Raw genomic sequence first — 27,746 nt, 5'->3', positions numbered from 1 at the left:
TACAAGATGTTCCAAAATTATCTTTACAATTTCAAAAATAAACGAGATATTTATATTCTATATTTTGCAACTGAACTGAAAGTTTTTTTAGTACACCTTAACATATGCACCAGTGGTGGTCCTAAGCACTTCCAGTCTGTAATCAATTTCAAGCCAGGTACGCTGTAACATGTCACCTGTGATTGTACTAAAAGCTTGAGTAATGCGGTGTTTCAGTCAACAATGTCATTAACCGGTGTCCGGTAAACAATGGCTTTTAAATAACCCCACACAAGGAGAAGTCGAGATGTTTTATGTCCGGAGGTAGCCATGGAATTGGGCCGTCCCGTCCAATCTATCGGTTGGGAAAAGTTTTGTCGAGTTGTTCCCGACCTGCTGTCAACCAGTGTGGTGGTGCACCATCTTATTGGAAGTAAACAATCGACTGTAATTCCTCCAACTGAGGAAGAGCAAAGTTTTGAAGCATATCCAGGTACACGCAGCCAGTTGTGCATAAATCCACACCACACATTAGCCTTTGGGCTGTCCCGGTGAAGCTCGACTACTGTATGTGAGGTTTGAGAACCCCAAATTCGTACGTTGTGGCTGTTTATTGTACCAGACACATGGAACGTGGCCTCATCACTGAATCACACCTTGTGGATTGTGATTGTAGTCATTTGAAGTTGCCTTGAAGCCTGACGAATTGAAGTTTTCGGATTGTGCTGGAATGTTTGCCGTATTCGCTCCACATTTTCTGAACTTGTGTTCTCCACTTTTATGCAATACTGATTCGGTGTTCGTGAAGCTTGTGCGCTATGCACGGATGGAGGGTCTGGATGGTGCTCATTACTTAATTTGTCAAAATTAATGTCGTAAAACGCTCTCATAAGTCGGTGATCTATACTGAACAAAACGTCATGCTATAAGAGCTGAAATTTAAGGGGTAAAACAGACTTTTCGTTTTGTTTCCCCTTCAAGTGTCTAATTTCTCATTGTTCGACTATCATGAACCCACTGCCAGTTAAATACCAATAACAAGGTAGATTTCCCATCTAAATTAATCTTGTTGAGCTCTCAGAAAAATGGGAATGAGAAATTTGTATTGAGTAGTGAAAAATATTAGCACGATTCGCTCAACAAACTCTTATGTGCGATTTAAAGATTCTGGGAAGAATATATTGGGTAGAAACACGTTTTAAAACTGATGAACAAAGCTTCTATCGTAGATTTAAAATTTTGTTATTTTGTTCAGAATCATAAACCATTTTTCCACTGTTTTCTTTTCTTTTTAAGTTCCACGACTTTGTCAGTCAATGTAACCTACATTTTCGATAATATTAACAAATAGGCTTTTGATCTCTTATCGGGAAGTATATTTTATACAAACTTCTATGAATGCTGAATAAATAAATTGATTGAAATAATATTGATAGATAACGTTCACAAAAATCTTTTACGATTAAATATAAGAAATAATAAATTTTTTTTATGAAAAAATTAAAATTTATTGAACTTTTTAGAAGCAAATAACTCGATAACCGATTGAGTTACACGAATCAAAGAAGAGTAATTTTTTTTTTGTAGAATGTAACGCTTTTTAATATTTTTTTATTATTTTAGTTGTAAGTTTAGCCCAAAAAAAGTTTAATTTGATTTAATTAGCAATGTTAAATTAGAGTGAAAATTATGATTCCTCATGCCAAAAAACGTAAAATTGCCAATTTTTAAAGAGAAATTGTGAAAACATAAAAAATTATTGCGAAAATCAAAATTTAAATTTAAACTTTGAACACCCCGTATCTCGGAAACTAGCAATATTTGCATAAGGCATGTTGAGCAGAATCATCATATTTTGAGGTCTAGAATCTACAGTTCAGAGATTGGACATTCTTAATGAATCACCCTGTTTGTAACTAGAATCAAAGTACAACAGTTAATTATCTTATTTCCTGCATTGCGTTGTTATACTTCATCTGGAGATTTAATTACCTGCCATCTACGTTTACTTGAATTTCTTTTAATTCATATAGGAAGAAGAAATATAAAGAAATCTAAAACTACAGTAAAATACTGTGAATAAAATATTTTCATCTATTCTCCTACAATCCAAATAAGTTTACTCATGATTATCAATTTAATTTTAAATAATATTTTTGCTTTTAACTATTATTTCATATAAAGTAATCTAAACGTGATTAGTATTTATTAGTATTTCCGTATAATTTGGAAATAAGTTTTCTGCACTTGATTAATATCTGATTATCATAAGGTATTTCGTTACAGTTAATTAATTAATAAATTATAGTGTTTTAAATATTATTATATTTATTTTTGTTTGTATTAACAAAATTATATTTTCAAAAATATATAATCTGTGAATAATCACATAAAACAAAGCTATTCTTTTCCTGCCAGTTACCTAATTGAGCGAGAAATAATTTTAATGATTCAACATTTCGCAATGAAGCGATCGCAGAACAATTTTTATGCGCAAACAAGTCACAAAAATCACCTTGAACAAAAACGTTGCTGCATTTGTAGTTAATGTAGTTAATTATTGGTGTGAATAATTTGAACGCGTTTTGTTGCATTAGTATGTTCACAAGAAATTTTTGAGTGCAATTTAGATTTATTATAATTTCTCGGAATATTTTTTATATAGAAGTAAAACCTATTTAGAAATAATGAATAGTCAGTTCAACCTACGCCCTACATATTTTTTTCTCAATTTACAAACAAAGCTTATCCTACGACTGTAAGTATGTATCTGTTACTAAAAATAGTACAGAAAAAAAAGCACCAGCAATTTCCCGAAACATGTGTTCGAGCACTCACAGCATAATGATTTAATGATGTACAACTGTTTGATTCATCAAATGATGTTATTTCTATTTCATAACATACCCATAATGTTTTCGTTAAAAAATATAGTATTCAATTTATCCGATTAAACGTAAACTAGATAATTTATGTTTAAAATTAGACTTTGATCTTATGTTTGAATAAAAATCGTAATTCATCTTTTCAAATATTTTAGAAAATGGAGTAATTACCTAAACTAACGAAATTAGTAATGATGTAAAAAGAAAAATAAAAAAGAAAAAAAACGTATATGAGGAACAGATCGGATTTCTTGGATAATAAAAAATCATAATGTGATAATCTGAATGTGGGTGAACAGATTTTCTTATTTTTCCATTCGGATATAAAAACTGAAGAAGTTAAATGTTCCAGACTCCTCAAGTTTTATTGCTTTTTCAATAAGTGCAAATACGATGTTAATTATATATATATATATATATATATATATATATATATATATATATATATATATATATATATATATATATATATATATAAGAAACTTATTTTTTGTTGTTGTAATCGCTAATAATGACCTTGTAGGTCGATGCGGAGAACAAAATAAGAAATTTTCTCATTTTAAAACTTTAGAGAAAGTACTTATCGATGTGATTATGTCATCGGTATTTGTACGCAATGCCCCAATTTAATGTCGCCTTCCCGATAAAACAGAAAAAAGATTTTTATACATATGTATACTTATATTATCTTAAAACAACAACGAAAAATAATATTGAAGTAATACAAAAATTAGGTCAAGTATTACTTATTAAAATATAATCTATATCTAGTTTTATTACAATATGTTTTATAAATCACTTTTCGCTTTTATTTTTATCTAAAACAAAATTTGTTCTATTAATCCAATTTAGTTATGGAGTTATTAAAAAAATTAGGTAATATTCGATTAAATCGAATATGATAGAAACTTTATTTAATGACAATTTTAAAAATATTAAAATAAATATATGCGGGACTGTATAGAACAATAGGCTAGTTGATAAAATTTGGAAATTAGTTTAAAACTATAGCTTAACACCTATTTCATCCCAAAAATATATTATTTTAAGGAAAATAGGTTTTTACGTTAGTATTTTGAGTTTTTAGAAACAAATTTGAACTTGACCGCAAAAAATGCCAAGACTGTCATGGCGTCTTGAATGAAGTTACACTTTGCGGAACAACCATGTTTGTTTAAGATAGTCAATTGAGTTTTTTAATAAATAATGAATTCTTCCTATTATAAATACTATATAGTGTCCCAATGTGAAAGTACAACATAAAAACGCCAGACAAATTATTCATATACGTTCTGAACAATATAGAAATACGAAGAAAGTGTTTAAAAATGGCAAGGAGGCAACATGTTTGTACTTTATCAACTAATTCTACAAATTATTTCTATAAAGATCTATTTTAAATGTATAGTAAAAGAATGAATTTTGCAAAATCTACCATAATATACCTTACATAACATATAAAATGTTATGACTTTTAATATATTTAAAGTTATTGAAACTTTGTATTCGCTAACCTCAAAATCAATTAAATATTTTCATTATACAGTGGATAAATGCGACTCTCTGACTGGTAACTGCTAATTAAATAAGACTTTGTTTGTTCTTTACATATAAGTTTTAACACTGCGAATTTCCGATGAACAAAAATAGGTGTTCATTACAAAAGATTTGTCAATCATAACGGCGTCAATTTTGGGCAAATTACTACAGTTTGTTTTGTTAAATCCTGATTCCATGGCAAATTCAAGATTAAACTAAAAACGACCTTATTAATTTAACAATAATTGCTGAAAACTCGAAATAACCTGGTCACTTTAAGTTTTCGCGAGGTGTGACGTCACGCTTTTCTGATTTGCGTTTAATGTCACGTGATTAAACGTCTCGTTTTGTCGATTTTATTTTCCAAAACTATCAGTAATCTTTTATTATTTTTTTAGAAAAGTTGTTTTTTTATTTACTAATTATCATAGTTAATCATTATAAACTCAGAACCATCCGATTTATTCTTAGTGGAAACAAGCCTATTATAAATCTTATTATTCTGAACTCGTTTTTCTATTTGTCTCATAATAACGCCTCCACTAATTTACATTTATACATAGTTGGGTTAAATAAATAGAAATCAGGTTTATGAGTCTTTTAAAAGAACAGATAAAAAAATAAAACTTAAACTACAATCAAGTCATGTTAAGACACATCTCTACGAATAGCACTAGACTAAATTTATAAAATGGAATGGAGTCAGTTGGTGGCATTAGTACAGTTAAAATCAGATTGTTTTTTTCATCATTATTTGTTATTACATATATCCATTAATCTGTTAACGGCTGTATCTATTAATTCAAACATACTTTAGAGCTCTGCTGCAATCCAAATTTCTTATTTTATGAAATTCATGGTTTTTTTCGTGTAATGGAGTTTCCTCTTAAGATCATCATTAATTACGTCCTTTTTATATTAAGAAAGTGATTCTATTATTCTAATTATTCAACGAAAGGAGTAATTTCATATTATATTTATTAGATTATGTAACAAGTTACATATGCATATAATATATAGAAAGGTATTTTACAATTAGAAAAATAGTATTGTAATGTTGGATAATCATAAAATAATTTTTATAACAGGTACGAGACAATAACTGACATTTGAGTTGAATAAAATGAAAAAAAAAACTCTACCTCCTCTCGAATAACATAAAAGATGATGCCTTAAAAATGACTACCCTAGCTGACGATGTTGCGAAGACATAATTCACGTAATTTTATACCAGCCGTTGGTATTTATTTTTTGAAAAGCTGTGAAATTAGCTTAAAAGTCGATTGTTAATGTAATTTATGGAATGATAATATTATAGAAACCATTCATTCTCTAATCAAAAAGTGGTATTGTTTTGGTGAATAGAAAGGATTCTCAAAAATGGGTTTTTACTCTTTCAACAATGCCCATAACATGATTTCGTGACTTCTGAATTAGTTTATTGAATATTAAAATTTTAAATAGTGGAACGGAATAAATGGTATATTGCCACTAAAAAGAACCTTGGTTCATATACATTTTCACGCTAAACTTAGTAATAAAAGCAATTATTTAATTGATGTTAATTTTCATGGTAAACCGACTGTCGGCCTTATTAGCAATAATTAAACCTTATTGTATGTACCCAATTGCATTCTGGGCCATTTTTATAAAAATTGTCAAGCTAGCATTTCTAGGAAAATAATATATTCGACTGTGAAAATATTTTTCATTGTACACTTTTCTAGGTTAGTTAGTGCAGGTAATTTACCGTTCGGTTTGTTCTTCAAGTGTAAACACATTATTAGTCGAATTTTTCAAGGAATACTATTACGGTAGGCATGACTAGAAGAAAAATGGGGGGCACATCATTTTTCCCATGTTTTGAGACTTGAGACCTCCTGAACACGATTATGATGGTTTTTCGAATGTCTGTAATTTATATATATATATATATATGTATATATATATATATATATATATATATATATATATATATATATATATATATTGTTATTATGTTTAAGCTACAATTCTTATTTTCGTCTCTCGAGCAATTGCTATGGGTCCGATTTGGTTCAAAATTAGCATACATGGCTTTTTTGGCGGCCGATTGATGTTATTAGAGTTTGGTTGAAAACAAATGAATATTTCGAGGGGTCGCAGTGCCAAAAAAAGTGGTTTGTGACCTTTGCTCACCTCTGCAGGTCAAACTAAGAGCGACTGAAAAATTAAATTTCACATGTAGGTTCAATTAGTTGCGAGATGATTTCCTGTCTAAGGTCGAAACTTTCCATCTCCACCCCTCTCCATTTTATGGTCATTTTTATTATATTTTCTTATTTTTTGGCCAGAAAAAGTTTAAATAGAGGGTTCGAACTTCGCATGCAAGTAGGGGTGTTGTTGAAGAATTGTCTTTCTCAAGTTCAAATTTTTCTTCTTCAGTTCTTCTAGCACAAAACGCCCGAAATCATTTTGATCGTTGTAATTATTGAACTGGACCGCCTCCTATTTAATGAATAATACGAGTATGATCGTTTTACTCCCCATTTTCGAAATTTCTTGTCATTATGACAATTTTTTCTTTGTTGTCAATTGGAATTGAACAAGAGGGTTCAAGACCACCGGGTCTATTGAAATTATGAATTTTCATTCGAGAGAGAGAGTTAACTTGTGAAATGAAAAGTTATTGAGGAATAGCAAATTTTCCATATAAAGAAATAAGATTGAGAATTGATATTATTTCCAAGAAATTCATTTTATAGAAAGATTTGTTTGTGTATTAGTTAAATTCTTGATTCGACGAAAAATTCGACTTTCGTGATGGAGCTCTGCTATTCACTGCTTTTTATTTAAAACAACATTTTACATTGTGCTAGATTTCTTTGAAGATTGTCGATTATATAAAATAAATTGAATAATATTTTCACTGAATTTTAGAATAGGGTTGTTTCCACTGAGAATAAATCGGATGGTTCTGAGTTTCTAATGATTAACTATGATAATTAGTAAATAAAAAAACCACTTTTCTACAAAAATAATAAAAGATTAATGATAGTTTTGGAAAATCACGTGACATTTAACACCAATCAAAAAAGCGTGACGTCACTCCTCGCGAAAACTTAAAGTGACCAGGTTATTATGAGTTTTCAGCAATTACTGTTAAATTAATAAAGTCCGTTTTTAGTTTAATCTTGAATTTGCCATGGAATCAGGATTCAACAAAACAAACTGTAGTAATTTGCCCAAAATTGACGCCGTTATGCTTGACAAATCTTTTGTAATGAACACCTATTTTTGTTCATCGGAAATTCGCAGTGTTAAAACTTATATGTAAAGAACAAACAAAGTCTTATTTAATTAGCAGTTACCAGTCAGAGAGTCGCATTTACCCACTGTTGAATGAAAATGTTTAATTGATTTTGAGGTTAGCGAATACAAAGTTTCAATAACTTCAAATATATTAAAAGTCATAACATTTTATATGTTATGTGTGGTATATTATGGTAGATTTTGCAAAATTCATTCTTTTACTATACATTTAAATTAGATACATCAAGTTTTGTTTGATACTTACATCAAAATGATCCTCATAGAAACACTTTCTTCGTATTTCTTTATTGTTTGGAACGTATATGAATAATTTGTCTGACGTTTTTATCGTTGTACTTTCACATTGGGGCACTACGCAGTATTTCTAATACGAGGAATTCATTATTTATTAAAAAACACAATTGACTGTCTTAAACAAACATGGCTGTTTCGCGAAGTGTAACGTTTAACGTACTAACGTGAAAAACCTATTTTTCTTAAAATAATATATTTTTGGTGTGAAATAGATGCTAAGCTATAGTTTTAAACAAATTTCCAAATTTTGTCAAATAGCCTCATCATCATAGACTGAAAAAACGAAATTAAATTTGCTCGTGTTAAATCTATCAAACTAACTAGATATGATTCTGTATTTATTATTCCTCATAATTGTTCGATGTTAACAAAGTTGAATGTACAGTACAGTTTGTAGGTTCTGCTTTATTAGTCCCACAAATCCGCGAGTGTTCTTGAAAGTTCATTGCACACTGTAATCCTTAAACTTGCACTCTGCACATATTTAACATCAACAAACAATGTAGTGAATGATTTACTTCATTAAGAGTTGGTTCTGCGAAAAACTAGAAATAATACCGGATATTATTGTTTGTAATTCATTTAAAAGATACACATTTATTTTTTGTTACTGTTATCGATTAATTTGATAATTTCAATTAATATAAAAGGTGATATTATTACAAGTGATTTTTGAGGGAAAATAATCCCTCATTATTTTCTCATCGTATGATGCGTATTTACATTGACTTTGACATTGCTGAACGTACGTATTGAAAATAGATTCTGGCGTTTCCCAAGTTATGCTAAATTTATAATTACAAAATAACCAGCTCGCAACTATCTAAAGGAAATCATATCATCATCTGTGCACTTCAAAATAGCATCCCAAAGTTCATTTTTAATTCAAATAAAAATTTTCGAGGAGCTTTTCGTTTTATTAAATAAATATCGTATAATTTTTGTGTAATATTCAAGTGATAAAATTTTAGATATGACGAATTAGGTAAAAAGAAATAATTATCATCTGAGTATACTATAAAAATGTATAGCTTGTCGAAAAATAATGAAATGAACAAATGAACAGAATAAGTAATAAAACAATGTATTTGGTTGGAAAGATATTTCCGCTTGATTCCAAAGAACATATCAGGGCTTTCCAGTGAAAATCCCTTAGTAAATAATTAATAAGTATATCATTGCTAGTCCAAAATATAAATGCCTGTATCCGATCAATTCATTATTAAAAAATGTTTCTCGAAAAAAAAAATGGTAATTATCTAGATTAGGTTACACCCCGCCGATTTCGTTAAAACTTGAGTATGTAATAGAGAAAATTATGCTGAAAAATTTGATATATATATATATATATATATATATATATATATATATATATATATATATATGTATATATATATGTATATATATGTATATATATGTATATATATAGGTGCGGAAATCATCCCTTCACATAGTTTTTCAAATTCCAGAAAAAGAAAAATAATTTATACATCATAGTTTAGCTTCGCATAACCTAACCTAACTTAACCACTGATTTTAACTAAGAATATTGATAAAATTTGAATCAATAAACAGCAATACACAAAAATTCATAGAATTTTATCTTTGTCATGGTTGTTGTCATGTCAAAAATAAAAAACAAATATTGATAGATTTACTAATGATAGTCGTATGTAAACAAACTAGACTAAATTCTCTGCAAAGTAAAACTATGATGTGTAAATTATTTTTCTTTTTCTGGAACTTCAAAGTTGAAAAACTATGTGAAGTGATGATTTCCGCGCCTTACATATATGTATCAAATTTTTCAGCATATTTTTCTCTATAACGTACTAAAATTTTAACGAAATCGGAGGGGTGTAACCTAATCTAGATAATTATCAAAAAATTTTTTATAAAAGTCGGCAATAGTATCATTGCTGCAGGTATATAATGCTAGTAATGATTCAGGTCAGAAAAGTGTTCGAAAAAATTAATCGTCGATAGTGATACTGTGATATAATTGTGGATATAATATGGTATTTTATATGTAATATTTTCAAGTAAGACTATGATACTATTTTCAATTTACAAATTTATTGTTCGCGAGCAGGTAGTAAGGCCAAGTTAACTTATATTTTGTAAAAGTAGAACCATAAATTCGATTTTACTTATTAATTGTCTAATTTTAGTGTCCATTCAATAATTTTCAAATCACTCTTCCAAAAGTCAATCAACTCTACACAAATATTATCGACCTAGTAATTTTCTCTTACTTTTGAAAGAGCTGTTTATGCATGTAATTATATAGATGTTATAATGAAGACAATTAAAAAACAAATTCGGCTTAAGAGCTTGCCGATTAATCCCCGCTGTGTATTATAATTAATTTTGAATAATGTTGCGAATGCTCGCTTTTTCGTATCGTAATTAGTTGTTGTGATTGATGGAAGTTTTGAATTAATTTGTAAACATTAAACTCAAACGTAAAGAACGGAAAGACATTTTTTTTTAATTTATATGATAATGTATATCGTATACAAACAAACTTTTTTATCGACTGATAGGTATATTTTCGATGAACAAATTTAACTGGTTTCAAAAAAAACTATTGAATTCATTTTTGTAGTTTTAATTCTTGAGTAAAAATGGTATTTCTTATTAGGATCAATAAACATTAATTTTTTTAATGCTCTTTTCGTATTACAGCTAAATTATCAAACAGAAATTTCCAACAAAGTAAAAGAAAAGGTCTTCGTATGTAGAACGTTAAAAGATGCCCTTGATATAACCTTTAAAACATTAACAAATATAACATATGTAGTCATTAGACTAATGGCGAATTTAGATTTGGTTTTGTGATTTGGTTTTTTGAGTTAAAATTAAAAGGAAGTCTAAGACTCGAGGGATCAAACGGTACTCTACCACATAAGTGAAGGCAAGCCCCGAACTTTGGTAGAAAGAAACTACAAAAACAGTACTTGCGTATTCTAAAAAGGTAACAAAAATTAAGAAATTGGAAACGATCCAGTTGCAACTGGTTAGGTTAGGTTCTGTGCGTTTACTATCGTATTTCTATTTTCCTTTCCTTTTTCGTGACACGAATAGGTCTTTTTTGAATTTTTAATTCACCTTTTCCGCGCATGCGTTCGATCCCAGGTATATTATTTTTACCTTCCAATTCCTCTTGGCGTTTTTCGCGTTTATCCTCAAGCTTTGATGAATATATTACTATGACTAATATTGAGCTTTTTTTTCCTTAAGTTTCAGTAATGCTAGGCACTTGAATTTCTATAATTTTATTGCATTCGCATAAGACTAAATACGGAAATTTTTTCAATATTCCTGTTACATTATACGGCGGTGAAATTAGCAACCCTTGAGTTGAGGAAATTTTGTTAGTACACATTTTAATTTTATACGATAAATCAACTTCTGTATTATGTCGTATGAATTTAGAAACACCTTGTATTGGAAATTACTTTGTATTGTATTTTTCGGCATATTAATCGGCAGTTGTATAATATCATTACATTTCTATTTTTATGTGTTTGAAAGTTGGAACAATCATTAAATTTTTATTTTGAATAATGGACTCATATTTTTGTAAGAGAAAACGTGAGATAGAACATACTACAATGGGTACTACAAACATTTATGGCTATGTTACGTGGTTAATAAGGAAATAGAAAGGAAAATATGGATTTATGGTTATAGCACAGTTATTGGAATCATGTGGCGAACTTATTAGGAAAAAATGAACATTTATTATCGATATACAGATATATATTGTATCTATTGAAATATTAAATACTCAATCAATTGGTGTATTTTCTCATTGTATAAAAATATCTTCCGAACAAATCAAGAAAATATTCATATAAATAGAAATCTAAAATTTAAATATTTATATTCCAGTTTATCCCTTTCATATAAATAAATCTTTTTCTGAACTTTACAATGATGATATTTTGATATTGAACGTTAGTCAATTATTCGACCGTTCAGGAATGTCAGCCATCTTGCCCTAATAATGGTTTTAAAGTTTAGAATGGCAGACAGATATAATGTATGGTGTAATTACAATATTTTATGATAAGTGAATATTTGGGAATCTATTTATGTTTTTTTTAATATTATACAGTGCTTTTCAGATAAAAGTATCCACCTTTAATAACTTTTGTAATACTGGTATTTAGAAAAAATCCAAAAACACGTCAATTTATGTTGGAAGGGGCAAGCATTATGGCTTATTTAAACTTACTGGAAAAGCCACCCCCTCACCCCTAGCAGCATCCCCTTTATTTTTTTAAATTACTTTTCATATTTTTTATGTAAAATTGGGATACTCCTCTTTGAGCTGATTTCAAAAATGTATAATACTTGTAGGTTAAAGTGGTTAGTTTATGAGATAAACAATTTTTCTTTTAAGAGCACAAATTTTACTTATTATTTACTTTCACCTTATTTGCCTGTACTAAAATGGGTTGTACAACAGTTCAAACTCTTTAGTCTTTTTAACTGGGCTATTTATTATGAAGTTACAATAAGTGTTCAAAATGAGTACCATTCACTTCCATACAATGGTATAATCTATTTTGAAATGCCTCTCTGACATTGCTTAATACGGCTGGATTTAATTGTCGACATTCATTTTCTATCCTCTCTCGTAAATCATCCAGAGATTCTGGTTGGGTAGCATAAACTTTTGTTTTTAAATACCCCCATAAAAAGAAGTCTAGGGGTGTTAAATCCGGTGACCTAGGTGGCCACTCCATCATCTGCCCCCTTCTACCTATCCAACGAGCGGGGAATGTTTCGTTTAAAAATTGTCGGACAGGCATAGCATAGTGTGGGGGAGCTCCTTCTTGTTGAAATACCAGTAAATCTTCGGAAAGGTTATCATCATTTTCTATTATTGTTGTAATACGTGGGTCAACCCCTTCCCTGAGTAACTCAAGATATGATTCACCATTTAAATTTCCGTTGATGAAGAAAGGTCTGACAATGTGGTCACCTAGGATACCACACCAAACGTTTAACTTTTGGGGATGTTGTGTATGGAATTCACGCATAATATATGGATCACTTTCAGCCCAATATCTACAATTATGCCTACTTACTAAGCCATTTAATGACCATGAGCATTCATCAGAAAAGCAAATATTGTTTAACAATTGTGGATTGTTATTGATAATTTGCGTCATTGATTCGCAAAACTCTAGACGACGATCAAAATCATCTTCATTCAACTCGTGCACCAACTTAACTTTATTGCACACAGACCCTGTTGTGGTAAATTTCTCCATCAGTTGAATTACATACTTATGAGTTGCATGTCTTCCGTCATGTAATTCGTTAAATATTCTAGCAGCAGTTCTTGCACAATTATTATTTTGGTAGTATAAACCTACAATTTCAATTCTTTCTTGCAAAGAGTAAACCATTTCAGAGAAACAAAATAAATAATGTATCAAATTACATTATCAATAGTGACTACAAATTCTAGTGGACAATGTCAAACTTTAATAAAAAGTAGAGTTTTTTGTTGTTTGGATTTTTTAAGTAGAGTAAATAGCACAGTTAAAAAGATTAAAGAGTTTAAACTGTTGTACAACCCATTTTAGTACAGGCAAATAAGGTGAAAGTAAATAATAAGTAAAATTTGTGCTCTTAGAAGAAAAATTGTTTATCTCATAAACTAACCACTTTAACCTACAAGTATTATACATTTTTGAAATCAACTCAAAGAGGAGTATCCAAATTTTACATAAAAAATATGAAAAGTAATTTAAAAAAATAAAGGGGATGCTGCTAGGGGTGAGGGGGTGGCTTTTCCAGTAAGTTTAAATAAGCCATAATGCTTGCCCCTTCCAACATAAATTGACGTGTTTTTGGATTTTTTCTAAATACCAGTATTACAAAAGTTATTAAAGGTGGATACTTTTATCTGAAAAGCACAGTATATAACTTGTATAAGTATGTATTTCCATTTTTTCGTTAAAGATGAACCACGAATCCGATCTGGAACTTGGGAGGAGCCAGCATGTGAACACAGAGTGGCGCCAACTCTCGCACAAACCCGCACCCTGCAACACACAGGTTCTCAGAGAAGTTCTGAGGAGAGTTGGTGTTCGGGGTCCGATCCAGAACTGTCTTCCGACGAAGAAAGTGATCGAAGCGCTGCCTCCAGTAATAGGTCAGTACTAATATTACGGTAATCTAATAGAAACATTGATCAGTGTATCAGGAAAATAGACACGTCCTTCGACTTCGAACATAGATGAAAATGTGCAGAGAGTACAAATTAGTTTATTCAAATAGGTAAGTAACGGTTGGAGATATTAGCGAAGAAAGAGACCTGAAAAATGGATCGACGGCTTTTTTTTTTTTATAAACGGAGCTTATAAGCCGCTTCATGTTTGTCTTCATTCCACTAACTGAAAAAAATTTACTATTCCTGACATTTTACTTTGTTTTTAATAAAATAATTCATTGAACTTTCTGATCACACTTCGTTCATATTATCGGATATTCTTTGAAATTAATTTCATTTTTTGTTTCCAGAAGATTTATATTTGTGCTCGAGTAGTACGTGTTTTGAATAAGTAAATTAAATGTAACAACTTAAAATTATCCTTGGTGAAAAGGACAACGATTCAAAAGAAGACGAAAAGGTCGTAGCTGATGAATTTTAAGTCCCTTTTAATATTCAAGGAACACTTTTGATGAGAATTTGAGTATAGGATTAAAATCTACCAATCTACCGACCCTTAGTTTTGGCTTCCGATATCTAGTCCTTAACCATTATTAAATATTTTTAAGACACCCTAAATACTGATTCGGAGATCGAAATAATACAATTTAGTTACAGAGTAGGAGATTTTGTTAATAGTTGATTTAATTTGTTATAATAATTCAAAGTTTTTGCGAATATTATAAATTTCTTCATATACACTGGCGAGCAAAAAATTTAGGTCACCTTAAAATTTGCATGTTCTTTGAAATTTTACGTTTTCAGCTAGTATTCGCAAACTGTACATCATTGCATGTGCTTTTGTAAGCTGAATATGATACTCTATACTAAAAAACGCATTTTTTCTTGGATTTATGATTTATTCTAAAAAAGCAACAAATTAACATTTTAGGCGAAATTCAACATTTTGTTATAAGGGAAGATATGGAACGAACAAAATAAAAAAACTTGACACTAATAAAGTGTATTCCCTCCTCTTGCATTGATGACTGCTTGAAGTCGGCGTGGTATATTTTGAATTAAGTTACGGATCACATTCTGGTCTATGTTATCCCATTCCTGCAACAACAATCTTCTCAACTCCTGGGCATTTCTTGGTGTTGGTGTGTGTCTGCGAATCAGTCGTCTTAACTGGGATTCATGTCTAGGCTGCGGGCTGGCCAGTCAAATCGCCTAATTTCTACTTCATCCAGATACTCCCTGATAATTCTGGCTGTATGTGTCACCCCATGGTCACCATGAAAGGCATACCATGGTCTTCTAGCACCTCCGTAATGTACCTGTGAGAGGTTAGGGAGCCATTTTCTATGAAGACCAACTCTGTACGAACTCGTGTAGTGATTCCCGCCCAAACCATAACTCAACCACCGCCAAATGGAAGACGCTCGTCAACGCAAACTTCAGCATATCTTTCCTCAGATCTTCTTCACACTCGTCGACGTCCATCTGACCCAGTGAGGCAAAAAAGCGACTCATCTGAGAAAAATACCCAGCTCCGGTCATCATCATTCCAACGAACGTCATCTCTGGCCAATGTCAATCATGCAGAACGATGCTGGCGTTGCAACGGGGGACCTGTAGCCATTCTTCTGCACTACTGTCCGGCAGCATGAAGTCTTCTTCTAACGGCCCTTCCAACTGATTTCGCAGTGAAACTGCAGTAGCTGTCCTATTCCGCAAACTTATGGACACTAAAAAACGCTCATTTCGTTGAGTAGTAACTATTTTTCGCCCAGACCCTGGTCTTGTAGTGATCAGGCCAGTATCCAGAAAGCGCTGGTTCCTTTGCACACCACAAAGACTAGCACCAACAATTCTTGCAGTTTCAAGTTGCCCCCGACCATCTTGAACAGCGCATCAATTCTTGCCACGACAATCGGATCTATGGGGCATTACGGGCCTGTTGAATCACTACACTTTGCAATCGTTAGGTTTTACACGAAGAATCAACAGTAAACTGGAAAACAGGCAAGGGAAATGTGAAAGTCGTACTCTAATACATCGATTGACAGCTGTCAAGTTTCGGAAAAAATTCGCTTTAACGCCTACTAATCCTTATCAATATTGACGCTAAAATTATTCGCAATTTCTGGAGTAACCTCAATTTTTTGCTCGCCAGTGTATAATAAATGGCAATATTTGAGGATAAATAGAACGAATAAAATTTAATATTTTGATACAGGGTCCTATTTTTTTTATTTGATTATATACCAAAAAAAGTGTACCACAAACCACTAGACAATAATTTACATTTAATACCATAACAAATAATGAAAAATACATTTTAAAAAATATTACCGACATCTGGTTCGCTGTATTCATTAAACTCATTGAGAATCGCTTGGTGTATCGAAGAAAAACCGAACATAAATTTAATCAAAAGGTTTGGAAGTGAGCCAATTACTTAAATGTTATCATAAGCGTTATTACATGGACATTAAGGGAATAGAAATCAAATTGAAAACGTTAATAAATATACAAAAAAAGAATGAAATGTAGGAGGAGAGGAAATGCTGAGAATAACATTTTTAAAAGTGTGTAATAGAAAAAAAAATAATATCGAATGTTCTTTAACTACATGATCTTTAAATAAATCGAAAGTAACTTGAATAAAGAGCTTTTAGACACTAAATAAATAAGTTCACAATTGTGTCTTTTATTACAGTAACCCTGCGGATGTCACATAGTTAAACACATTTTTTTTCAATTTGAAATATCCTATTTTCAGATTATTTACTACGCCAATGATCCCATAGAGTTTTAGTAAGTCGGTTTATACCGATTGGGATATAATTTTAGGGGTAAATTAATTTTAATTGGTGACTGCTTGAAAGTTAATGCATTAATATGTGGTATGTAGCAGTGCTGAGAAAGGATTTTTTAAATCGAACTTTAAAATGTTTATCTTAACTCCTCACAAAGTTAACCTCCAAGCGACTTGTAAGATTTTTGTTCATAATTCATGTAAATCTATCTTAATAAATCAAGTATAAGTACAAATATAATCGAAAATACTGTTTTTTTTAGAAGTACTAACGGTCAGCTCCGCAACACGTTAAATAAAGCGCGAACATTGTGTGATAAATGGAGGGGAAGTGGAGGCATAGGTTCAAATAATAGACTGTCTCTCGACAGTGCTTTATCTGTCGACACTTCCCCTCAAAATCACGGTAGATTATCAAGATGGTTTTCAATAAGAAGAGGAAATAATCATCAATACGACATTGAAAATGCAGACGTCCAAAGAAACACGCCAAATTCGAACAAAATGCCCCAATTGCCCGAAGTAAGAGAAATTTATTTTGAAATAAAAAATTTGTAATATCATCGAAATATTTTCAATTAAATTATTTAAATAAATTTTAGGTTGAAGAAGAAACCGGATTTCATTTCGCCAGCTGTAATTCTTCCCAAAGACGACAGTTGCCACCTAGTTTACCGCAACCACCTCCTAATTTAACCCCCTTACAGTTAAAAAGGAGGATGATAGTATCAGCCATTGTACATAGTGAAAATTCTTATATAGCTACTTTACAAAGGCTAGTAAATGTGAGTATGAAAAATTAGTTATTATTTCAATTGCATTTCAACTTTTACCAATAATAAATTATAATGTATCCATTTTTATTGTTTTAGGATTATAAAAAGCCTTTAGAAGAAAGTAATCCACCGGTTTTAAGTAATTCAAAAATACATACTTTGTTCCATAGGCTCCCGGAAATTTTACAGTGCCATACTCTTTTTCGAATAGCTATAGCAGAATATGTCAGAAATTGGGATAGAGACGAAAAAATCGGCGACGTGTTCATTGCTTCTTTTTCTAAGGCCATCGTTTTAGACATCTATAGCGGATTCATCAATAATTTTTCAGTTGCTATGGATCTGGCAAAAATGGAAGCTAAGAGAAAATCAGCACTTGCTGATTTTTTAAAGGTACATAATATTTATTGTATCATTGTTTTTATTTGAATACCAGCTGTTACCAGCGGCATAGTTCCCATCAAATCAATTAAAAAAATATCAGAAATCATTATAATAGAAACATATCAATATAATAACTTTATTTTATTGCTTGGTTACTACATACAATGAAGTTTCAAAACATGCTTTATTGAAATACAATAACAAATGTTAAAATATATTTTAAGCTACAGCAATTGCTATTTTCTGGTCTTTTCTGATGGAGATTAGTAATTAGTTGAGCAAAAACGTTTTTCCGGTTCGTCCTGGTGTATTCTACGTAAAACTTGATGGAAAACTCTGGAAGTAATTGAGGGACTAATTCTGTCACTTGATGTTGTAGTCTTATGAAATCATAATGTAGCTCTCGAGCAATTTCATTATTATTGATTATTATTTTTTATTCATTAAGCCAATAACAATTAGAGGATTATTGTGATATTCCATTGTAGGATCATATTGAAATCCAGTATGATTAACTACGGACCACTCCTTACACATGAAATTTCTGCTCGAACAATTCTCCTAGCCTGTGATTGTTGGATCTGAAGAGGTGTTCAGCAGCTCTCAAATCACTTCGCCTTGCTTGCTGTTGCTGTCTTCTCAGCTCTGCATGTACCGAAGATTTTTAATTTCGTGTAACTTTTGCCGTACGGGTCCGTGACAAATTTTTAGATAATGTAGATTTACGCTTCCGAGGCATTTTTTAGACACACGCTTTCAGTGACAGTTGAAAATAACAATGGTACCTAACTTCAAAAATTCCAAACAGCTGAAACTATAATCAATTGAATTGGAGGTTTGAACTCCATTACTGTATGTTGGCGTTGAAGTAGTAAAAAAATGTTGATATTTGTTGACAATTTTTTTTTTATTTTTGTAAAAAATATATATTTTTTTTTATACCTCCCAGACTATGAACGTTGATCGGTTTATTTTTTTACTTCATATTTTCGCCTATTTATTATTTGAATACTTGATTCTATGACATTTTATTTGTTTTTCATACAGTGATGATTAATTTTGGACTGTGTATAATAAAAAATTCGTTTATTCGTAGGTGAAACAGATCAGCTCCCCTGATCGGTTATCATTTTTTGGTTTGATGGTGAAACCCGTTCAAAGATTCCCGCAATTTATTTTATTTTTACAGGTATGTAAATAGGATTAGCGATCGATAGATAATTGTGACTTTGATAAAATTTTTCAATAACATTTATCATTCCATTTTAGGATCTATTAAAATATACACCTCATGGTCACCACGACAGAATGTCTCTACAATTGGCTTTAACTCAACTCGAATCATTAGCAGAGATGCTTAACGAACGAAAAAGAGAGGCAGAGCAGTACCAAGCTTTCAAAGAAATGTTACGAAACATCAGCGGAAAATTCTCAGTGAGACCACTATCGGACAGTAATCGATACCTTTTGAGAGAAGATAACGTTACGCAATTGGTGAGTAGATGTTGGAAAATATGAAAATGGGGAATAATGCAGCTTTTTCTTCATAGGAATATAGTCAAAATGGTATGATAACAAAAGCCAAAAGCAGAAGACTTCTTCTACTTAACGATTTGGTTGTATGCGTAGCGGTAGCTTCCAAATCAGCTGACGATTTCAGCAACAACGAAAGACTGAGTCTGAAATGGACCTATCCTGTATCTGATATTGAAATTCAAGATACCAGCGCCTCGCCGACCCTTAGTAGACTATTAACATCGCAACAATCGAAAGGAGGTAGTGTCAAATCGAACGGATCGTTTGAAGGTACTCCTCCACAAGATGCAAATAATTTGTGCGCTGAGATGAGCAATTTAATGCACGATTATGAAGTTATTAGTAGAATAAGTGATCTGACAAGTAAGCTTTTCTTTTATTTAGAATTTTACATAGCTTAGTACATGTATTTTTCTATTTAATACTCCTGCTGTGGAAAAAGATAAGTAATTGAAGTAATTCTAAGCTTTCCCATTTTTATAGTTTATTTCAGAAAGGTATAGAGTAATAAAACCTCATTAGGTATGCAAAGGGACCAAACGAATATTTAAGCCACTTTCATAGTTTGGCATTGATTTCATTGTAAAATTCTTTCTTTTTATCAAGTGTGCCAAAGGCGTGCCGGTAGGATACTCCTAAAAAGGAAAGAATTTTATTTTAACAGAATGAAAATTAGGCATTAAGTATATATTATTAGGTACACTTATTTTTGATTGAACATTGTAGAGAAATTAAATTATAAAAAATCATAATATTCTCCGTCGTCTGAGAAACTATCATCCCCTCTTGACGTTATAATTAATCTACACCAGGGCTTCTTAAACTTTTGTCATTCACGACCCCATTTGTGATTGCGAGTTTCTTGACGACCCCATACAAATAGAATAAAAGAAAAATAAATTAATATTTTTTGATGATTTATTTATTAGGTAACAATAACAACAATATACATATGGAAATATATAGTTTTAGAATTCGTTGTGAAACATACAAAAATCTAAATTTAAAAATTGCACAAAAAATTATAAAATTGTATTTATTATAGTTTCAAAAATAAGAGTGAATTCTGACCGTCTTAATTCGCTCGAATATATTCAAGTAGTTGCGTGGTAAGTATTAAATTAAAATATAAGTAAAAAATTTAATGAGATGGATGTGCCTGTTTTTCATTGCATAACAAATCAGATCTTGGTGGAATATGCATTAAAGCCGAGAAAGTAACTTCACATAAATATGTGGTGTTGAATGGCAGAAGTACATTTAACGCCATATCAGCGATTGTGGGGAATTCAGTTCAAGTTCCGATCCATAATTCAGTCAATGGCTTTTTTTTGAAATTGTAGTTTTAAGTTTGAGTCATTCGAAAGCTCAGCAAATTCCTCTTGAGCTTTAAGTAGCAGGTGATCAATCTCACTTAAGCCAATCCAAAACGGCTTTTGAATCCAAACTATTTTTTGGAAATCAATATTTAATATAAAATAAGTACGGAACCGTATTTCTAGAGGTTTTAAGTGATATACAATACAATACAATACAATACGAATTTTTTTCGACTCTACTTTTCCAAATGTTTATCTTTTTAATAAAACTTTCAACTTTATCATTTGAAGTAAATATATCGCAATTTTTTCTTTGAAGAGACAAGTTTAGATCGTTTAACTTCGCAAAAATATCTGACAAATAATACAGCTTGGATAGCCATAAGTCATTTTGAAAAAAAGCGGCAAGTTCACATTTTCGTTCGGTTAAAAATATTTCGATCTCGTCCTTTAATAACAATAATCTTCTTAAACTTTGACCTCTTGACAACCATCTTACTTCTGCATGTAATAACAAAGTTGTGTAGTTGGAATCCGTATCCTTACAGAGATTTGAAAATAAGCGGCTGTTAAGGGCACGGCTTTTAATCAAATTTATGATCTTAACAGCATCCTGAAGCACATCGTTTAATTCTGGTGCTAATTTTTTTGCTGCAAGAGTCTCTCGGTGAATAAGGCATTGAGTAAAAGTTATATGATCATAATGAACAGTTTGAAAAAATGATTTAAAACCAATATTTTTGCCCTTCATCGCTCTTGCACCATCTGTGCATATTCCACAGCAATTTTTCTATTCTAAACCTTCTGCTTTTAAAAATTCGTCAACTTTACAACATATGTCTTTCCCTGTAGTATGGTCTTCCATAGGACGATAAAATAACAATTTTTCCTCCACGCATTCTTTATAAACGTACCTGACATATACTAATAACTGAGCCAATTTAGTAATATCAGTTATTTCGTCCAACTGAATTGAAAATTTTGGGCCTTCTCTGTTCCTTGTTAATATCAGAAATTCTATTCGAGAGTGTCGTTCGACAAAGGAATTTTTCAAACAAACAAACAAAGAGGTTGTTCATTACCCTTACAATTTTGAAATGTAAAGCGAAATTGAAGAAAAGACTCATCATATTTTCTTTTTCGCGCATTAGATGCCTGTTTTCCAATACTTTGTCCATTTCCATCCATTCTTATTTAAGTTCAGCCATTTATCCATGGACAAACATTATTTTGATCCTAAAATACAATAAATATATGAAAATAACATATTGCACATAATAATTGACTTATTAATTACCGAATAAATAAAAAAAACTAAAATCTTGTTACGGCGGAACACTGACAATTGACCACACTCGAAGAGCGTCAACACTCCACTAATTCACATTACAGTCAGTGTTATTGAATCATTATTTAGCTGCAGGTTGCACATGTTTACGCGCGCGCATTCCTCCCTTTGATTGTGTGTGATATTTAGAGGTGGCGGTCAGAGTGGGAAGTCAGCGGCGCATGGTTTATTCAACATGTATGATACCGACAAACGCACTAATATATAATATAATAATAATAGGCGATCATCGATCGTTTACTGCTGTCGGTGGAGATAGCTCAGAACCTTCAACAAATGCGCGTGTCTAGACGCTGCAAGTCCACTATATTCCGCTAACTCTAGTGGTGTTATGAAATAGTATATATAAATATTTGACATTAAAATCTTTCGCGACCGCACAATTTTGCTACGAGACCCCATTTGGGGTTGCAACCCATAGTTTAAGAAGCCCTAACCTACACCTATGGCCGACATCGAAACTGGACGCAATTCCCCATTTTATTACACCTTTCTGAAATAGACTATAGTTACAAAATTATCGAAGAGGGGGTCGAATTATAATGAATAATAATTTTAACTATAGTTTTTTTCTCTTAGGTCAACTGAAAGGCAACTACAAAGACATTAATTTGGATAACGCAAGAAAGATTCTCCATCAAATCCAAAGTTCCATCCAACAAAAAGATGAAGAAATGGCGTGGATGGATTCTTGTTGTTTGCAATTAGTAGTGAAAACCAAAGGCAAAGAAGAAATTTTCACGTTTCAAACCGATAATCCTAATATCAAGAAAGACTGGATAACAGAATTAAGATTGGCCCAATTAGCTTTGGATCCTAATAATTCGCCAGCTTGGGAAGTACCTGAGCAAGAACAAAGGCCTTCTACAAAGATGCCGCTGTTTGTGAAGTCGCAGAGTGTTTATACCTCACAGCATCAAACCGAGGTAATTATTTTTGTGATGGAATTTTGGAATCAATCCACGATTTAATTTTTTGTTTCCAACGTTTTAAATCAACTTATTTTGTTGGTATTTCCGTCTTAGGTACGCTGTGGTTGTTACTATACTGTAACTTTACCAAAAACAACCAAGAGAAGACATAGGAACCAGAACTACTTATGGGTATGTACAACAGACGGCGCTAGTAGTCATATTTCTGTATTAGCACAACATCATCAACAAGCGGGTGTTTTAAAAGATTTAACTACATTTTCATTGGTCGAAACTCAGATAACTGCCATGGAATTTGTGAAAGGTAACTTATTCTAGAAAAATTGATAAATTTTACTTATACAAAACGTCTTTTAGGTTCTTCACCTCCTTGTCCTAATCTAGCCACTGATACCGTATGGGTGGGAACAGACAGACACAAATTACACCTCTATGCCGCCGATGAACCCGAAAAACAAGAAGAAATAACCAATACGATTGTTTCCGACGTCATAATGCATATTAAATACCACTGTGATAACGTTTTTGTGGCATTAGCCAATGGAACGATATGTATATATAGAAAAAATCCCATAGATGGTGCTTGGCTCATCCAAGAACCACAATTATTGAATTTAGGTACTGATCCGGTCTCCTGTTTATTACCTATAAATCTATCTCTTTATGCTGCATGCGGAAAGAAAGTTTGGGTACTAAATGGTATTACCGGCGAAGTACAAAAGAATTTTACTATTCAACACGAACATTTCGGAAATGTCAATTTAATGGCGCATAGCGGCATCGGATTATGGATAGCTCAGAAAAATTCTAGTACTATTTGTTTATATCATACTGAAACGTTTAAACACCTACAAGACATCAACATAGCTTCAATTGTGATGAGAATAAATGGTTCTCTTGGCCCGCGAGATTCATTGAATAACAATAGATCTGTTGTATTTGTTACTGCCCTTTTAGCGTGCAAAGGGTTATTATGGGTAGGAACGAATGTAGGTAGAGCTCTAACAATACCATTGCCAAGATTGGAAGGAGTACCGATTATAAGTGGAAGAGTTAACATATCTTATCACGCTCATTTCGGACCTATATCTTTCTTGTTAGCTCTCCAACCAAAGAATTACAAGTGAGTTTAAATTTAAAGTATTTTTTTTAATGATTATCAGTTTGTAATGAAACAGATTCTACTGCATATTATGTAGTTAGGGAGTTATACGTCCTTGTCTTCATTTTAAACTAAATTTTTCTATTTATTTTGTATCTATAATAAATTTTATCTAAATTTTCAGCAACTCGACTATGAAAACTGTTATAAATAAAGAAGAAACTAAACCCGAGCCTGAAAGTATGAGTAGCAGTTTTACTGATAAATTTGATGAGAGTCCAAATCGGCCTAAAATGGAAAAACAGTTGTCAGATAGTTCGATGCAGAGTGTATCGTCAAAATTGAAATACTTAGCTAGCAGTCCTGTTGTATTGAGAAAAAGAAGAAGCAAAGAAAACGATTTAGCAAGAATATCTAAAACTTTACCTAGAGGTATGTTTTCTACTTGAGGATGACCTTTCTAAATAATACCCTCAATTCATTAGTCTAACTATTAAGCGCATTCATCGAGGCCAAAAAAATTGATGTATGGTAATTCTTATTATTGTGGATACATTAAAAGAAAAGTAGAATATATTTGAAGTGATTATTGGCACGGTATCTTAGTAAATATTAACCATTTGAGTCAGTGGCATTGAATATATTACAGAATCGACAGTAACTTCAAAAAAAAAGTCTAAAAAAAAACTGATCAAAATATTTTCTAAGATATCGCTCCAAGAAATTAGCTAATGTAATTTGAGAAACTAAAACAATATTGATAACAAGATATTAGATATGCAATAAAAAACAAACAGATTTATAATTATATGTTTTACTACGTTTTAAAGTTTATTATAGCCAATTAGACTATCGGAATTATGTTGGAATTTTTGGAACCGTTGGCGATATTCATACTGAAAACACTGTTCACACCACCATTCACAATTACACTGTTTGACGCACACACAAGTTCAGTTTACCTTCAGTCTCTGAAGACGATAACTTGGTTATCGAAACGCGCGTCAGACAGTGTAATTTAAGTATTGGTGTAGTGGCGGTGTAAACAGTGTATTCAGTAAGACTATTGGAATATTTATTTATTCTTTTTTCTATAGTTAAGAGCTTAAGCGAGTCAATGTATAGTTTTTCTTTGCAGAATGAATAAAATATCATTGAAATATATTTCCGGTTTTTTGCTTGGTTAAACTCTCGAAAGGGTTATACTAAAAGGGAAGCAGGATTTTTGCTTAACCAGTAAATTATTAGGATATTAAGAGAAATGACGTTTTTAATACCACATAATACATTCAGTATATTGATTTAAATAAAAAAAAAATAATTGTCGATGGTTTTAATTTGTCCAGGTTTGGGTAATGGAGGATCGATATTTTCATCCTTGAGTACATCCTCACAAAGTTCCGGCGATACTAACAACGTCTACGGTCTCTACAGTGAACTGATGTATGTTAAAGATTACGAACGCGAAGACAACATCCTTACTGATCCGGTATACGAATCACTCCGTCGCAGCGATCCTGAACTAGCTCTACCTAACAAAGTAAGCACATTAGATCGAAGATTGAAAATGAAAGTCTCCAGACCGAGATCGCTAGATTTGTCGAATTGGTCGGTGGATTCTCGATCTTCTAGTCTGTGTACTTCTTCGGGATCTGAGGAAAGCATGGCGGTGAGGTTGAATAATTTAGCGCGTAGTGTATCACGAAATAATTCGAATGCATCTAGACAACTGAACGGCGTTTGTGAGAATGTGGTAGAAAAAGAAATTATTTTAGAAAAAGAAGCTGCTAGTGTTAAACAAATGAACAATAGGACATTGAGTAAAAATAATAAAAACAATAATTTTGATAATGGCAGACGGACTGTAATAACATTAATGGGCGGTAGGGGTTACATCAATTACAGGCAGCCGTGTTGTTCCGCTGATAAAGTGAAATCCGTCATAGTTGGCAAAGATGCCAATTGTAATGATGCTCATATCGTTATATGGGAGTTGAAATTGTGATCAGCTTAGGACAAAAGAAACAATTTTATTGTTTGGTTTGAATTAGAAAATTTTACTTGATCATTTAGTTTGGGTACAAAGTAAGTCACATTTTATAGAATGAATTTATCACTCGAATAAACTATTGAAAATTATTGAATTAAGAATAGGGAAATAATAACTTCCTTTTTGTTAGAAAGACAATAATAGTATTTATTTTTATATTTCGGTATTTTTAAAGTCCATTGTATGTAAAGTATTGCATTTTATTTGTAGCTTTAATGAATAATAATAATAACTTCTATCTAGAATCTATCAAGTAATAATATATGACTTACCCAGTGTATACAAAATACTATTATGATGTGGTAAATTTTTCTCCACCAGAATAAATGTGTACTTTAGATAACATATTATAAATGTCAATATTTTTATGGCCTAAAAAATTATAATACAAGATAGGAATTTTTCCAAGTTTTATATTTTAATTTATTTTGTTGTCAAATGGCGTTTTCCTTTTATTAAAGTTAATTTATTATTTTTCAATATTTTCTCATCACTTTATATAAAAAATGTCCGGAAAATTCATGATAATATTAACCAATCCAAATCCAATCCAATCCATTAACCACATTCAAAAAAAAATAGTCTGAATAGACTTAATTGATTAATTTAATATTGTAGTTTTGAAATGAATCACAACTTTTTAACCTTTCTATTATTGTATTACAATTGGATACAAAATTTTTAAAATTCACTTTTAAAATAACTGAATATTTTCAGAAAGAAATCCACTATTCCAAGAATTGTTGAAAATTAATAGAATATTAGAATAAACATTATATTTGAAAATAAATCAAAACTATGATAACATCATGAAGAAATAAAAGTTTATATTTTTTCAAATTATACCAGACATTTTTTTTGTATGTTAATTTTGGCAATATTTTTATAAGGATTTGTAAAAAACGTATCCACAATTGTATATTTTATATTAAATACCTGTCCCTGTTATTTTTTCAAAGTAGTTGCATGTTTAACTATAATAAATTTATTATTGTTCGCTGTGTTATATCAGAGAATATATTAAAATAAATGATAAAATCCAATATTTGATTTTTATTCCAATTTTAATTCAACAATAGCTGGAGATTATCCTTTCATTAATAGTGAAGTTGAAATAAGCTTAATAAAAATTGGGCGAAAATAAATATATCGTACATCCAAATATAAATACAAGACCCAGTAGTCCAGTGATTATAGTAGCGAAATTCATTGTTTCAAAACTAGCATCAATCAAATTACCATGAGACTATTCTATTTCGTAATATTTTTTATTTTCATAGACACAAATTTT

General features: G+C 31.1%; 1 protein-coding gene across 4 annotated transcripts in view; it reads left to right on the top strand.

Moving 5' to 3' along the window:
* Positions 1-27,498, top strand: part of LOC130442494 (rho guanine nucleotide exchange factor 10) — a 134,949-nt gene extending 107,451 nt beyond the window's left edge. For 3 of the 4 annotated variants that reach the window (XM_056776650.1, XM_056776652.1, XM_056776653.1), the window contains 12 exons: positions 13,995-14,187; positions 17,272-17,530; positions 17,611-17,793; positions 17,881-18,177; positions 19,265-19,357; positions 19,438-19,662; positions 19,719-20,067; positions 22,951-23,297; positions 23,397-23,607; positions 23,661-24,426; positions 24,590-24,837; positions 25,752-27,498. In XM_056776650.1, the coding sequence (XP_056632628.1) occupies positions 13,995-14,187; positions 17,272-17,530; positions 17,611-17,793; positions 17,881-18,177; positions 19,265-19,357; positions 19,438-19,662; positions 19,719-20,067; positions 22,951-23,297; positions 23,397-23,607; positions 23,661-24,426; positions 24,590-24,837; positions 25,752-26,410 (3,830 nt within the window). In that variant the 3' untranslated portion in view covers positions 26,411-27,498. The remainder of the gene's footprint in view (positions 1-13,994; positions 14,188-17,271; positions 17,531-17,610; positions 17,794-17,880; positions 18,178-19,264; positions 19,358-19,437; positions 19,663-19,718; positions 20,068-22,950; positions 23,298-23,396; positions 23,608-23,660; positions 24,427-24,589; positions 24,838-25,751) is intronic. The other variant, XM_056776651.1, reaches the window with a different exon arrangement.
* Positions 27,499-27,746: the final 248 nt, after the last annotated feature.

This window comes from Diorhabda sublineata, chromosome 4 (genome assembly GCF_026230105.1).
Source record: "Diorhabda sublineata isolate icDioSubl1.1 chromosome 4, icDioSubl1.1, whole genome shotgun sequence".
In the NCBI taxonomy this organism is placed as follows: domain Eukaryota; kingdom Metazoa; phylum Arthropoda; class Insecta; order Coleoptera; family Chrysomelidae; genus Diorhabda; species Diorhabda sublineata.
This window is presented reverse-complemented; position numbering and strand designations above follow the sequence as displayed.